We start from the raw sequence: 12,847 nt of genomic DNA on the forward strand, positions 1-12,847 counted from the left end.
TGGCAGTTTTTGTTTCAAACCCATTTGAATCGATCCCTTTTTTATATGACACATTTGCTTTGAAATAGCATATCAACTTAACAGATATATTCGCTACATATTTAACTGCAGCAGTATGTTGCTATTTGCCACTAAATAGTTATCAAAGGTACCAGGATTATAATTTAGTACGCCAGACGAGCGTTTCGTCTACATAAGACTCATCAGTGACGCTCATATCAAAATATTTATAAAGCCAAACAAGTTCAAAGTTGAAGAGCATTGAGGATCCAAAATTCCAAAAAAGTTGTGCCAAATACGGCTAAGGAAATCTATGCCTGGGATAAGAAAGTCCTTAGTTTTTCGAAAAATTCAAAGTTTTGTATACAGGAAATTTATAAAAATGACCACATTATTGATATTCATGTCAACACCGAAGTGTTGACTACTGGGCTGGTGATACCCTCGGGGACGAAACGTCCACCAGCAGTGGCATCGACCCAGTGGTGTAAATAGTTATCAAAGGTACCAGGATTATAATTTAGTACGCCAGACGCGTGTTTCTTCTACATAAGACTCATCAGTGACGCTCATATCAAAATATTTATAAAGCCAAACAAGTTCAAAGTTGAAGAGCATTGAGGATCCAAAATTCCAAAAAAGTTGTGCCAAATACGGCTAAGGAAATCTATGCCTGGGATAAGAAAGTCCTTAGTTTTTCGAAAAATTCAAAGTTTTGTATACAGGAAATTTATAAAAATGACCACATTATTGATATTCATGTCAACACCGAAGTGTTGACTACTGGGGTGATGATACCCTCGGGGACGAAACGTCCACCAGCAGTGGCATCGACCCAGTGGTGTAAATAGTTATCAAAGGTACCAGGGTACAAAGGAGATCGAAAAGGCACACAACATAGAAATAACAGATAAACAATTAAACCACAGTGACTGTTTAATAGACATTTGACAAATATCGTTTCAATATTTGTTTCTTTATCTTTTGACGTTAGAAAATCTACAATATAAAAAAAGAAGATGTGGTATGATTGCCAATGAGACAACTGTCCACAAAAGACCAAAATGACACAAACATTAACAACTATAGGTCACCGTACATTTCGAATTTCGAATGACACCAGTACAAATATAAAGACACTGTTGTCGTTTATTTCTGTATCCTAAAGACATTTGCAACATCTGAAAATGTCAAGGTAACATCTTTTTTGCTGTAAAAGGATTTTTTTTTTAACTCGTCTGGCTTAGAAGAAGATTAATTAAGAGGTAGGAGATACTAAAAAGAACAATCGAAATCATAAATCGAAGAAAAAACTGCCATAAAAACAAATTAATAAAAGACAAAAACACAATTTAAAAAAAACCAACATAAAATTTAACAAAACTTGGGAATAATACAAAAGCCTTGAAAGGACCGCTTGTAGATGAAAAAGCATTGTTAAAGACAAATAACAAATCACAAGGGTTAAAAAAGATATAATTCATTGAGCCAGCTGCTCTACATAAATATTGTTCTGTTACTTATAAACAATGGAAAGGTTAAGATGCAACAGAAAGGTTTTACACCTTAATTTGTGTTATTCGACGATCTACCCCAGCGATTGATGAAAATGGCATCCTTTGGAACGAACTATGGGTCTAACTAAACACAAACTGACAACCATTAGTCCTAACACACTTAACAGACAGCCAGAATTCTGATGTTCTGTAGTTGTCGGTAGTTGATGTGGTTCATACATGTTTTTTTCTTATTTTTTAATAGATAAAACCGTTTGTTCTTTTCTGTTTGAATGATTTTACACTTGTCATTTTTGGGCCCATGTATAGCTTGCTGTTCGTTGTGAGGAAATGCTCCATGTTAAAGACCATACCTTGACGTATTATGGTTTACTTTTACAAATTGTGACTTGGACGGAGAGTTGTCCATTGGCACTCTTATCAAAATCTTCTTATATTTATATACATTGTACTCTGTTCTTCCTTAAACATTATTATGAAAAACTTACAATTTGATATGTTTGAATCTTTATTATGATAACCAAAATTCAAAACAGTGTAACCAGTGAAAAATATTACATGAAATAAATTCAATTAATACAAATGAAACTCAAAAGTTAAACATATACATAACATGAATTAATTTGTGAAAAATGTACACATAGCACACCTGAAAATCATTGTGACACTAAAAGGTTTACATTTGAAGATGTAAAAATTAATTTAATGACAATCACAAACTTTTACAGTAAAATTTACATTCTCATCAAATGAAAATTTCAAACTAGACCCACTATACTTTGTTTGAGTGTGTCTACATGAGATAATTCAACAAATGTATGTCATTGACACAAGGATGACAAACGCAATCGAGATCTTAGCTACAATGGAATATCTGAATGCAATAATTTAAAAGCACAAACACACATACACACACACAGACACAGATTCTCCAAATACAGAAAAAAACACGAATTCCGTTGAGACAAATAATGACCTTCTCAAGAAAGAAAAGAAATTGTGTAGGTTATTATTTATCATTAGCAGGAGAGCCAAATGTTTCTCTCAATTGACTTAAGATTAACTTTTATATGAATGACACAGTAATGTGAAATAGTAAGTTATTTTTTTATACAATGCAACTTTATAATACACACATTCAGTTATAAGTTAATTGTAGTTTTTATGTGTTAACTACACAGTTCTCTTAAACAACAACGCCTTATTAAATTTCAAATTGAAGACAAAATAAATTATAAACAATGAATAGATCAATAAATCAACAAATAATTCATAACATTAATGTGAAAAATGTAAAGGAATTGACAGGCAGCCTTATCTTATTAAGCTTTGATAATTATTCAGTACATAATTCCAATAATTCACAATGGCATCACACACCCATTCCTACCACACATTCAAAACATAATAGTAACATTTAAAATCCAGCTATTTATTAAAAATTCTACTTTTGTTTATTTTCCCTGTATATATATTTTATACCCCTGTTGTTAAGTGAAAAGAAAATATTTCAGTGACTATGAAAATATTTAAAAAATTATATTTCCAATGTTTTTTTTAACTGGAAAAAGGAAAATCAATAAGAGGTCAAACAGACTGCTGGCTCAAAAATAAATTAAGATATCACACAAATGAAAAACAAAAATTCATAAGCACTTATAACTAATGGCATTTACATTTAAATAGCACTGTTTCTTGTGAACCTTTATGACAAATTATAAAAATAAATTTAACTGTACTTAATATCACCAATTACTTATAAGTAGGTTGTAAAATGTAGTAAACTGAAAGTGCCTGAATCTCCTGGCTGAGTTTTATTCATTTCAGCATTCATTGCCTCATCTGTTTATTACTGTATATATTATCTTTTCTGAATAATAACAGGGTTGAAAACTTATCTTCTGTTTGTTATTTTCAATCTCATTTACTTTTATTAGAGACGCATATGATGTTTTCTAGTGAAGTACAATTACTGTATATTTAATTTCTCTATGTGGATTTCTTTATCTTTCTCCTTCCATTATCATGAATTTGATTACGTCCATTCGTATAGGATTTTTAAGTACTATCCTGAGATTCAGGTTTTCTAAATTTTTAAAAGTATCATCAAAGACCAACATCGTCTAAAGTATTAGCAGCTGACTGAATGGTAAATGTTGCTATGGAAACTTGTTGTTTTAATTGGTCCCATTTATCATCTGCTTTATTGCTTTCTATTTCAAACATTGTATCCACAATTCCTGGAAAGTCATTGTCTGAATACGAATCATATTTACTTGGTGCAAATATCACATGCCTGTAAATAAAACATAGAGATATTTTCATTTGTGTAATAATTTTTCAGCATTTTGTTATCGTTACACTGTAGAATGGTTTTATTATTTTGAAAAACCCATCTTGATAGAGAGTTTTATAATTTAAAATCAGTTTGGTAAAACACAAAATTTGATAAAATCTCGAATTTCTTATGACTTGACTTCATACTAACACTGAAGTTTGGAAAACTGATATTTTCATGCACTAATGATATACAATCAAATCAGTACAAGAAAAAGCTTTAAAACAATGTTTCGACAGATTACCAAGTTCATGTTCACTGCTTTTTCTAACGTCAAGAGAGATAGCCAATGAACTTAAAGTTTAACAAGGTTGTGTTGTTACATTTGATTGACTTTATGGTTGTCCATATGTAATTGTTTTAAAAACAACATGGCTTGCATTTTTTTAGAAACATAAACATTTTCAATTTGATACAATATTATTTTTCTAACTAAGGAAAATTCACAAATTGGGTTTCAATTCAAATACCGAAAATAACAGAAAAAACTTACTTGTAGCTACGTCTTTCAGGAAGTCCTTCAGGATCTATGAAAGCTCTTTCAAATTGAATCATTTTGTCATTTATAATTCTGTAGTCAATAGCACTGAAATTTAAAAACAAGAATCTCAATAAAATTGTTTACTAATTTCATGTGCCTGTGTCTCAGCTCAATATCAACATGTTTTTGCGGTCTGATCACTTTTAGATAAAAGAATAATTGTGTGATCTTTAATTTACTGATTGTGTCCTGTTTCCGATTTTGTTATTTGGGCCGAGTTTTAAATCAACACTGAGTTAGTATTGTGGATGACTAATTAACTGCTCGGAGGCTTACTCTTTTACTACTTTAAAGATCATGTCATTTATCCAGTATTTTTGTGTTTCACCTTGATTTGTATCTTCTAAATGGATTTAGTAGATTTGAACATCGGAAAAAAAACTCTTGTTCATACGGCTACTTCTTCGTTTAAATTAAATTGTCTGATAAGAGGAAAATACAAGTATCATATTTTCAATAACATACCTTTTAATACTTGCAGATTTAACATAAGTTTGGAATTTATTAGCACTATCTGTTAAATTCTGTGCAGCTGATTTTAAAGCATCTGAAATACAAAGAAAATTTCCTCTAAGCCATATATAAAAATAAACAGAACAAAAAAGCAAAAAAACGAACATATGCATGTGTCATCAAAATAATTTAACAATTACATTTGTGGAATGGATGAAATTATAGATACTTATATTATGAAATAGATATATCGTACCAAATAGCGCTTCCATTAACTAACATGAAGGATACTAAGTTAAAAGCTGTAAACTTAGTAAATAATGTAACAGCAAACATTTTGCTGTCCTCCCAGTATCTTGTAATATTTTTGTTCAGGATTAAAATATATTAATATATGAATCCATTTTGCTTTGTACTAAACCCACATACTGAATAAGATTTCTAACGTTCAAGCTCTGTAGGTTTAAGTCGACAGAAAGACATGTCACACTTTTCGGCTGCAAAATCCAAAACTGACATGATATAATGATAAATGTTAGCCATGGTAAGGTCTTGGTTGGACACAGACGACTTTCGGGACAAACAAGCTTCTTTATACCAACACCATGAATAGAAAAAAATAATAAATAAATACAAGAAGATAAGGTGTGAGAGCAAATGAGAAAACTCCATCCAAGTCAGTTTATAAAAAAAATATCAAAGGTCAAAGTACGATCTTCAACACGGAGAATTAGCTCACGCCGAACAGCAAGCTATAAACGGCCCTAAAAAATTACTAATGTAAAACCATTTAAACGGGAAAACCAACGGTAAAGGTACGTACCACCCAGACAGTAACCATATGACACAAAAAACACAGAGAAGCCATTTTGTGTCCAAGTCAAAATACGTTTTCCACAAAATACAGTTGTCTATTTAATATACCAACCATCAAAGATTTCCTATCAACACCTTACTCATACAGAATCAAATAATTCAGCAGCTCATCATAATAGATCTCATTTGGAGTTAGAGCCTGAGTTATTAATCATATAAAACTCTATGCGATATTGCATTGTCAATGCATTCAACAGATAAAACATATCTGATAGTTATCGTAAGACCGTTTTGTTTTCTTCAAAAAGCTTATTTTTGTTCAATGAGATTATATTATAAAGAGTCAAAAATATAAAATGGAGAAAGCAAACTTATCAATAACCACAAACTGACCCTCAAAAACAAAATAAGTGGTTTATGAAGATGACATTTGTTTACCAATGTTGAAATCTGGTAGGTCGATGAAAAAGTGACAAATCAGGGTCACAAATTAAAAGAGTTTCTACCCACTAAACATAAACAAACTATTAAAACGTTAAGAAATAACAGAAGATTTGATAACGTTTTATTTTTACCAATAGCAGATTCACTTTTGCAAATTCCCTTCACAAAAGAACAAAATTGAAATTTGATTGGAAGGACGTGAAGTTATGAAATCAAAACTTATCTGAAGTAGAGAGGCAGACATCATGGTCAAGATAAGAAAAATAAAAACACAAACAACAGACCAGAAAACACTACACGTAAGATTGAGGAACATTAGTCTCTTAAAACAACGGGACTAAAGATGATTTTCTGGAAGGGCTAGTTGAAATTGTTTCACATAAAGGAAATCCTGTGATGTTCTAATTTACTACCAGATTTCAATTTTCAAGTTGCAACAGGCAATCCTATTGTTTTTGGCAGAATTATTAGGTATGAAGTACTTAATTTTTTTTCGATTTGTCTTTTAATGCCCCAATTATGAGCATTATGTTTTCTGGTCAGTGCTCCGCTCGTCTGTTCGTTCGTTCGTTCGTTCGTCAGTCTATCCCGCTTCAGGTCAAAGTTTTTGGTCTAAGGACTTTTTTATGAAGTCCAATCAACTTGAAACTTAGAATACATGTTCATTATGATATGATCTTTCTAATTTTAAATCCAAGTTAGAGTTTATATTCCATTTTGACGGTCTACTGAAAATAGAAAATAGTAATGGGGATGGGGCATCCGTGTACTAGGGACATATTCTTGTTATTACTTATTAGGTCTTATTACTTAAACCTTTTTTTATTGATGACTGCTTTGTGTGCTTGTTTTTATAAACATTAACGATTCCTTAGAGTAATTGTTTTCATTCTTGAAATCGTTATAGTGTTAAACTTTAATTTTTGAAAACTTAAATATTTTAGATGTTTTTACTATATTATGATTAGTGATTCGAGGTAATGTAAAAGAAATGTATGCTTACCTATGTTGACATTCTGTGCATGCCAACTTTTAGAAAACTTATTTTCTAAGTTTGATACAAACTTAGTTATAGCAGTGGAATACCTCCTCACATCAAACTTTAAAAGATCATCGTTTGCTAATTTCCTGTAAGAATATACAATAATAAAGACAATAGTACAGGGGAAGCCTGACTTTTTTTAAATATATTTATTGGTCAGTTCTTATTTCAAGAATTAGTAGTTACTAGTATACTGAGTGTTAAGTCACAAGTTTAAAATAACATGTTCCCATGTATTTATAAAATATATTTACATGATTACAACATTTTGGATAAAAATTAATAACTGAAATTGTTAAACATTTTACATATAAATGTTCTATGAAATGAATGTAACATTTCTACCAGTATAATTATATCAAAGGATAAACTGCTCCAAAAATTCAGCACATATTTATGGAAATTAAACGTTTTATTTTAACAATTTTCCATCACCTAGTGAATAATTTGTAAGAAAGCTATTAAACGTAATGCAAGATAAATTTATAACTTTTAGTAGAGCTATTTGATTAATCATTGTTGGCCAACAAACGTAACACATGATAAATTCATGTCTGCAGTGTTGGAAACGCGGTACTTACCATGCCATTCCAGACCACAGTTGGGCCATTGCTAAGTTGTAAGAATAGTCTGGATCAATATAGTTTTCATAAAGGTAAATTGTTTCATATGCTGAGTGATATACGGGATATGACAGAAGTGGCCACTTGTCCTTTAAAAATAAAAATAAAATGTTTTGTGCTGAAATAGTCATTTTGAAAAACACCAGCTCCAATAAAATCCAATTCTGGAAGACACATATATGTGCTATAATATTGAATATTACATACTTACAAATATGCTTCATGTAAAGCAATCCGCAGAAACTCGTATTTAAAATGAAAGTTTATTATTCTAATCATATTAGTACTGAATCGGCTACTAGGTGGATAGTACACCTCAGTATGCTTGTTTATCAGAAGCGGTATAGACCCGTTTCAAGTGAGAGTATTGTTTAATGGAGCTGTTTTAACAGTTGTATTACATTCGCACTGTTAGTTGAGCGTTTTGCTTTTGTAAGGGTTTATCGACTTCCTACATTTAAATTGACATTAGTGTATGATAACTTTTTTATATCACGATTTCGGTACACACCATACATTTTTCTGGAATAATATAAGGTAGGTATGCTTGATATCAAGGTTTACAGTCTAGAAAGACAATATCTTTTCTTAATGCTATAAAATCTTTGATGTTAGTTATTCAAACACCAGAGTATAAGGTACAGAAACACATTGATAAGAATACATCAACAAGGTCTTAAAACTTTCTCTTTACAATTTACAAACTTGTATCATGTTGAATATAATTAAGTTGTACTTACAGAGTTGTAGGTAAACCACATATCAACACTAGGAACTCCTGCTCTCTGGTAAAATGTTGCCATATCACTGCCAGAACCAAGTGAGTAGTAGACACTGCAAAATACAGATATGTGTTATGTGAGGTATAAAAGGTAGGTGTAACTCAGGTATGCAGGACAGAAAAAACTTTAGATTTATTTAAATATCAAAAATAAAAATGGAGCTGTGGTATGATTTCCAATAAGCTATTTCAGGCATCTGCATACGAAAAAAAACTTCATTGCAAAGAACCTTCTGAAACTTAATTTTATGCAAATAATTGACTTTTTTAATTTTCGTCAGTCATGGTCAGCTAAGCAAAAGAAGAAACTGTACATTTCTTAGTTAATATCAGTCAATAGTACGTTCAATCTATAATTACACACCGATTATTACATATTAATTCATATACTTATATTGAATGGGAACCAACATATTATAAACAATATACATACCTGGGTTCACCATTTTCTCCTGGTGCTCTCTTATTCCATATATCATATAAAGTCTTATATGAACTTGCTTTGTCTGGATTAGCAATCTTTAAAAAAAAGTCAACATTTTGATATAGTAAATAATTTATAAAAAGAGTTAAGTCATTTTTAATTAAAGACTCTTTAAAGTATTTCAAAACATTCAAATGAATGTCAGCAATCTACTTTTTATATGATAATACGTTAATAAGGCTTGCTGTTTACATTTTCATTACTATCATTTTCTTCTCATATTGTTTACATTTCTTTATAAAAAAAAAAAATTGTAGAGTAATTGCAACAACATTATAAAAAGCATATGTGTCAGTTTCATGTTGCATATTTACAATGCAATAAAAAAAAACATAACTTACCAATTTCGTGGTTTCGTATAACGTATCTTGCAGCAATGGACTGGTGCCTGCCGTTAGGACGTAGTTATAGTCAGCAGCATAGTCTACATTTAAGTAAGCAATTGATCTCTCATATAAAACTTTCATGTACTCCTAGAATTAGAAAATGTAGACAACTTTAGTTTCTTTCAAAACAAAACCAATTCTGAGTCTTGACTGTGGGCTATGTGCAATTGATTGAGGTAACATGTATTCTGGAGCATAATTTGCCCATTTACATGCATTCAGCCAAGAAATTTGACAAACAATTTCCTTGTACAATGTGTGTTGTAAAAATTTGAAATATCAGCACAAAGGAAGTGGCAAAACGGTGGATGTACAAATTACTTATTCGCATCAATCGAACAATATCCATTGTAGACCAAATATAAAAAGCCAAAAACACTTTGAAAATTTTTTCTTCTACAATGAGTGTTGTAAAATTTCAATCGATCTGCAAACGGGAAATTTCTTATCCAATGTGTTTCGGATTAAACGAAGGAGATATCAATAGACAAACGGACGGAAGCAGTCAAGCGTTAACTAGACCTGCGAAAAAATAACATTCAGGAATGATAAGACGTAACTTGAAAAGGAACATGTGTATCATACTACATACATTACTTTTCTTACACAAAATTAGAAACCATTTATCAGCTTTTTCAAGTATTAATTCCAGTTAACAAAATACTAACATAATTTTTTGTCGATATGCATTTCTACATAGTATGTCCTTGTTATCTAAAAGTTTTGCTGAAATTCTGTTGTGAGGTTTCAGAGATTTGTTGACAAACTTTTGCTGGAGTATATTGAGGCAAAAAAGTTCTAAGGGGCGTAACTCCTAGAAAAATCATAACAACCTGTCGATATGCCATCTACATAGTATGTCTTTATTATCTATTTTTATCAAAGTTTCATGAAATTATATTGGGTTGTTTCAGAGCTAGAGGAGGTGCGATTACAAACAGTTACAAATAAGTTCAAAGGGGCGTAACTCATTAAACAAAACAAAATTAATCAAAATTTCCTGTTGATATGCATATCTACATAGTATGGCCTTATCTACAAATTTTAATAAAATTCTGTCGAGTGATATCAAAGGAGTTGCGATGACAAACTATTGCAGTAGTGTATTGAGTCAAATAAGTTAAAGGGGTGTAATTCCTAGAAAAAAAACCTGAATCATAATTTCCTGTCGATATGCACATCTACAAAAAGGTTTCATGAAATTCTGTCGTGTTGTATTAGAGAAGTTGCGATGACAAGAACAGGAATGACGGACGGACGGGTCAAAAACATTATACCCTCTGCAACTTCGTTATTTCGTTATTTCGTAAAAATAATTTCATACTAAAATAGAGGTTTTACATATTTAACCTCAGCTGGGGTAAGGAAATGAAGGTCACATTTTCCTATTAACATTGATCATATAATATAGCTTATTTTTTATAATGTTTTCTGTTCATCTGATAGAAAGTACATTTAATGACTATCACAGAATATTGTAAAAAGGAAAGTCAAGTCCTTAAAGGTCAAATTCCGTTTAACGATGATGCGTTTTTATATCATATAATATTTTAAATCTATTTAGTTTATGTAACATAAGAATATGAAAAAAATCAATATCATGGAAGAGCGTTTGATTTTACTTCTTTTATGACCTTGTGAATTACAATACTTCGTTTAAAGTAATAATATACTGAATGTAAATAGGAAGGAGGTGTGCAAAGAGATACTAGTATCATTCGTCTTCTGAAATTAACTGAAGGATGAGAAAAATCTTTAACCATTTAAAGTTATACATGACTTATTGATAACAAATAGTTAAGAAAGGTAAGTTGTGATTCCATTTTGAAGTTATCAATATGCTAAAATTCACATATACAACCTAAAATTGCTATTTTTAACTCAGTTTCACTTTTTATTACAATGAACGTGATTCCATCAGTTTTTGTTTGATATCTTGATTTGCCTTCTAAACTGATTTATAAGATAAGTACATCAGTAAACTAGTGTTCCCTTAATTTATACTTAGTTTTTGGCAAAGTTTAATAGCAGTAAAGGTCTAACAGACTTAAAGATATTGTACCACATTAAAAATTTTGCATAATGCGGGGTTTACACATTGACGATTATTGCTCCCGTTTGAGATCAGACAGTGATACGACACGAAAAGTAAAAAAGTCGGACTACTATCCTCAATTATCTGGAATGTCCTATCACTGTTTAAACGCAGTTGTTTAAGTTCGTAACAGATTCCAACGGGTCGGGAAGGGTCCGAATAGTTCGGTGAAGCACCCCGACAGTTAGGTGCGTCCCGTAACATTCGTGGACACTCAGCCGATTTAGTCTAGTTAGATTACAATCGTGCCTTTGTCGTGACATATTCTACTGTATCGGATCAAAATCCTAACAATGTACTATGTATTCTGGACGGTGGAACGGGAATAAACTGGATAATTTTTCATTGCTGTTTTTTCTGCCGATTGAATCCAGATGGCATCCAGATCTTGTCGATTGCGAACCGTTTTTGCCGACACCGCTCCGAAACAGTCCCGTTCTTAATACGAAATTAGTCAATGATACACACGTTAGAGTCCCGACAATTAAAGAATACAATACGACTGACACCAGACAAAGCCGTTTGCAATGCGATTGAGCAGACCGTGATAGGATTACGTTCCGACAGAACCTGCTCATCCAGATTTTGCCGACAGTTTTCGAACGGATTATTTCCGTCGGTTCACTGTCTGGTCACGGTTTTATCTCTGTCGGATTTCATTCGGTAGAATCGGGACACAGTCGAATCAGACTCGGTCGAATTTTACCTGGCGAAAGATACAATTTGGATTAGAAGCGGATTGAGAACGGGATTATCGGGATAAATTCGCTTTGAAACGGTTGAATATCGACGCTTCCTGAACAATATCTGATTGTTGTCGTGGTTAAATTATTTGTTTTACAAAGTTTAATTAGAGTTTGAATTTCCATCCACGATTTACAGGATCTTGATCAGACTTTTGACAAATTTTAATCGGGAATGGTCCTGTAAAGCAACAAAATATGGTATGTTCTTGTCTCATTTCTTTGACAAGATACCAAAATGTGTTTATTTTAGTAATTTTTGCAGATTTGCGTTTATAGCAAGAAGTTTGTTACCCAAAACCATATACGTTAGAAAATAATTTTGAAAATACTTCTATTCGAATGATTTATTGATGTCTGATCTGTACCTCTACCAATTGTAAATATTCCGTTTACGACATTTTGACTGCGTGTGAATTTAGTTTTGCTTATAACCTTTATTTGTTTCCTCGTGATCGTTTTAAAAGGTTATAACATAGGTAATCCATTGTCGCCTTAATATATTGATTAATAAGAACTAATATCGGAACTACATTTGCTTTAGTCCGCTATATTTGGACTCCGTTATCTAGTTCTATCATTGT

General features: G+C 31.4%; 1 protein-coding gene across 5 annotated transcripts in view; it reads right to left on the minus strand.

Moving 5' to 3' along the window:
• Nucleotides 1-2,012: 2,012 nt before the first annotated feature.
• LOC134687451 (putative N-acetylated-alpha-linked acidic dipeptidase) overlaps nt 2,013-12,847 on the minus strand; it is a 69,557-nt gene continuing 58,722 nt past the window's right edge. For all 5 annotated transcript variants that reach the window (XM_063547758.1, XM_063547760.1, XM_063547763.1 and 2 more), the window contains 8 exons: nt 9,381-9,512; nt 8,989-9,074; nt 8,515-8,608; nt 7,733-7,863; nt 7,113-7,237; nt 4,862-4,943; nt 4,349-4,441; nt 2,013-3,813 (listed from right to left, as the gene is read on the minus strand). In XM_063547758.1, the coding sequence (XP_063403828.1) occupies nt 3,624-3,813; nt 4,349-4,441; nt 4,862-4,943; nt 7,113-7,237; nt 7,733-7,863; nt 8,515-8,608; nt 8,989-9,074; nt 9,381-9,512 (933 nt within the window). In that variant the 3' untranslated portion in view covers nt 2,013-3,623. The remainder of the gene's footprint in view (nt 3,814-4,348; nt 4,442-4,861; nt 4,944-7,112; nt 7,238-7,732; nt 7,864-8,514; nt 8,609-8,988; nt 9,075-9,380; nt 9,513-12,847) is intronic.

The sequence above is a fragment of the Mytilus trossulus genome, chromosome 10 (assembly GCF_036588685.1).
Source record: "Mytilus trossulus isolate FHL-02 chromosome 10, PNRI_Mtr1.1.1.hap1, whole genome shotgun sequence".
Classification (NCBI taxonomy): domain Eukaryota; kingdom Metazoa; phylum Mollusca; class Bivalvia; order Mytilida; family Mytilidae; genus Mytilus; species Mytilus trossulus.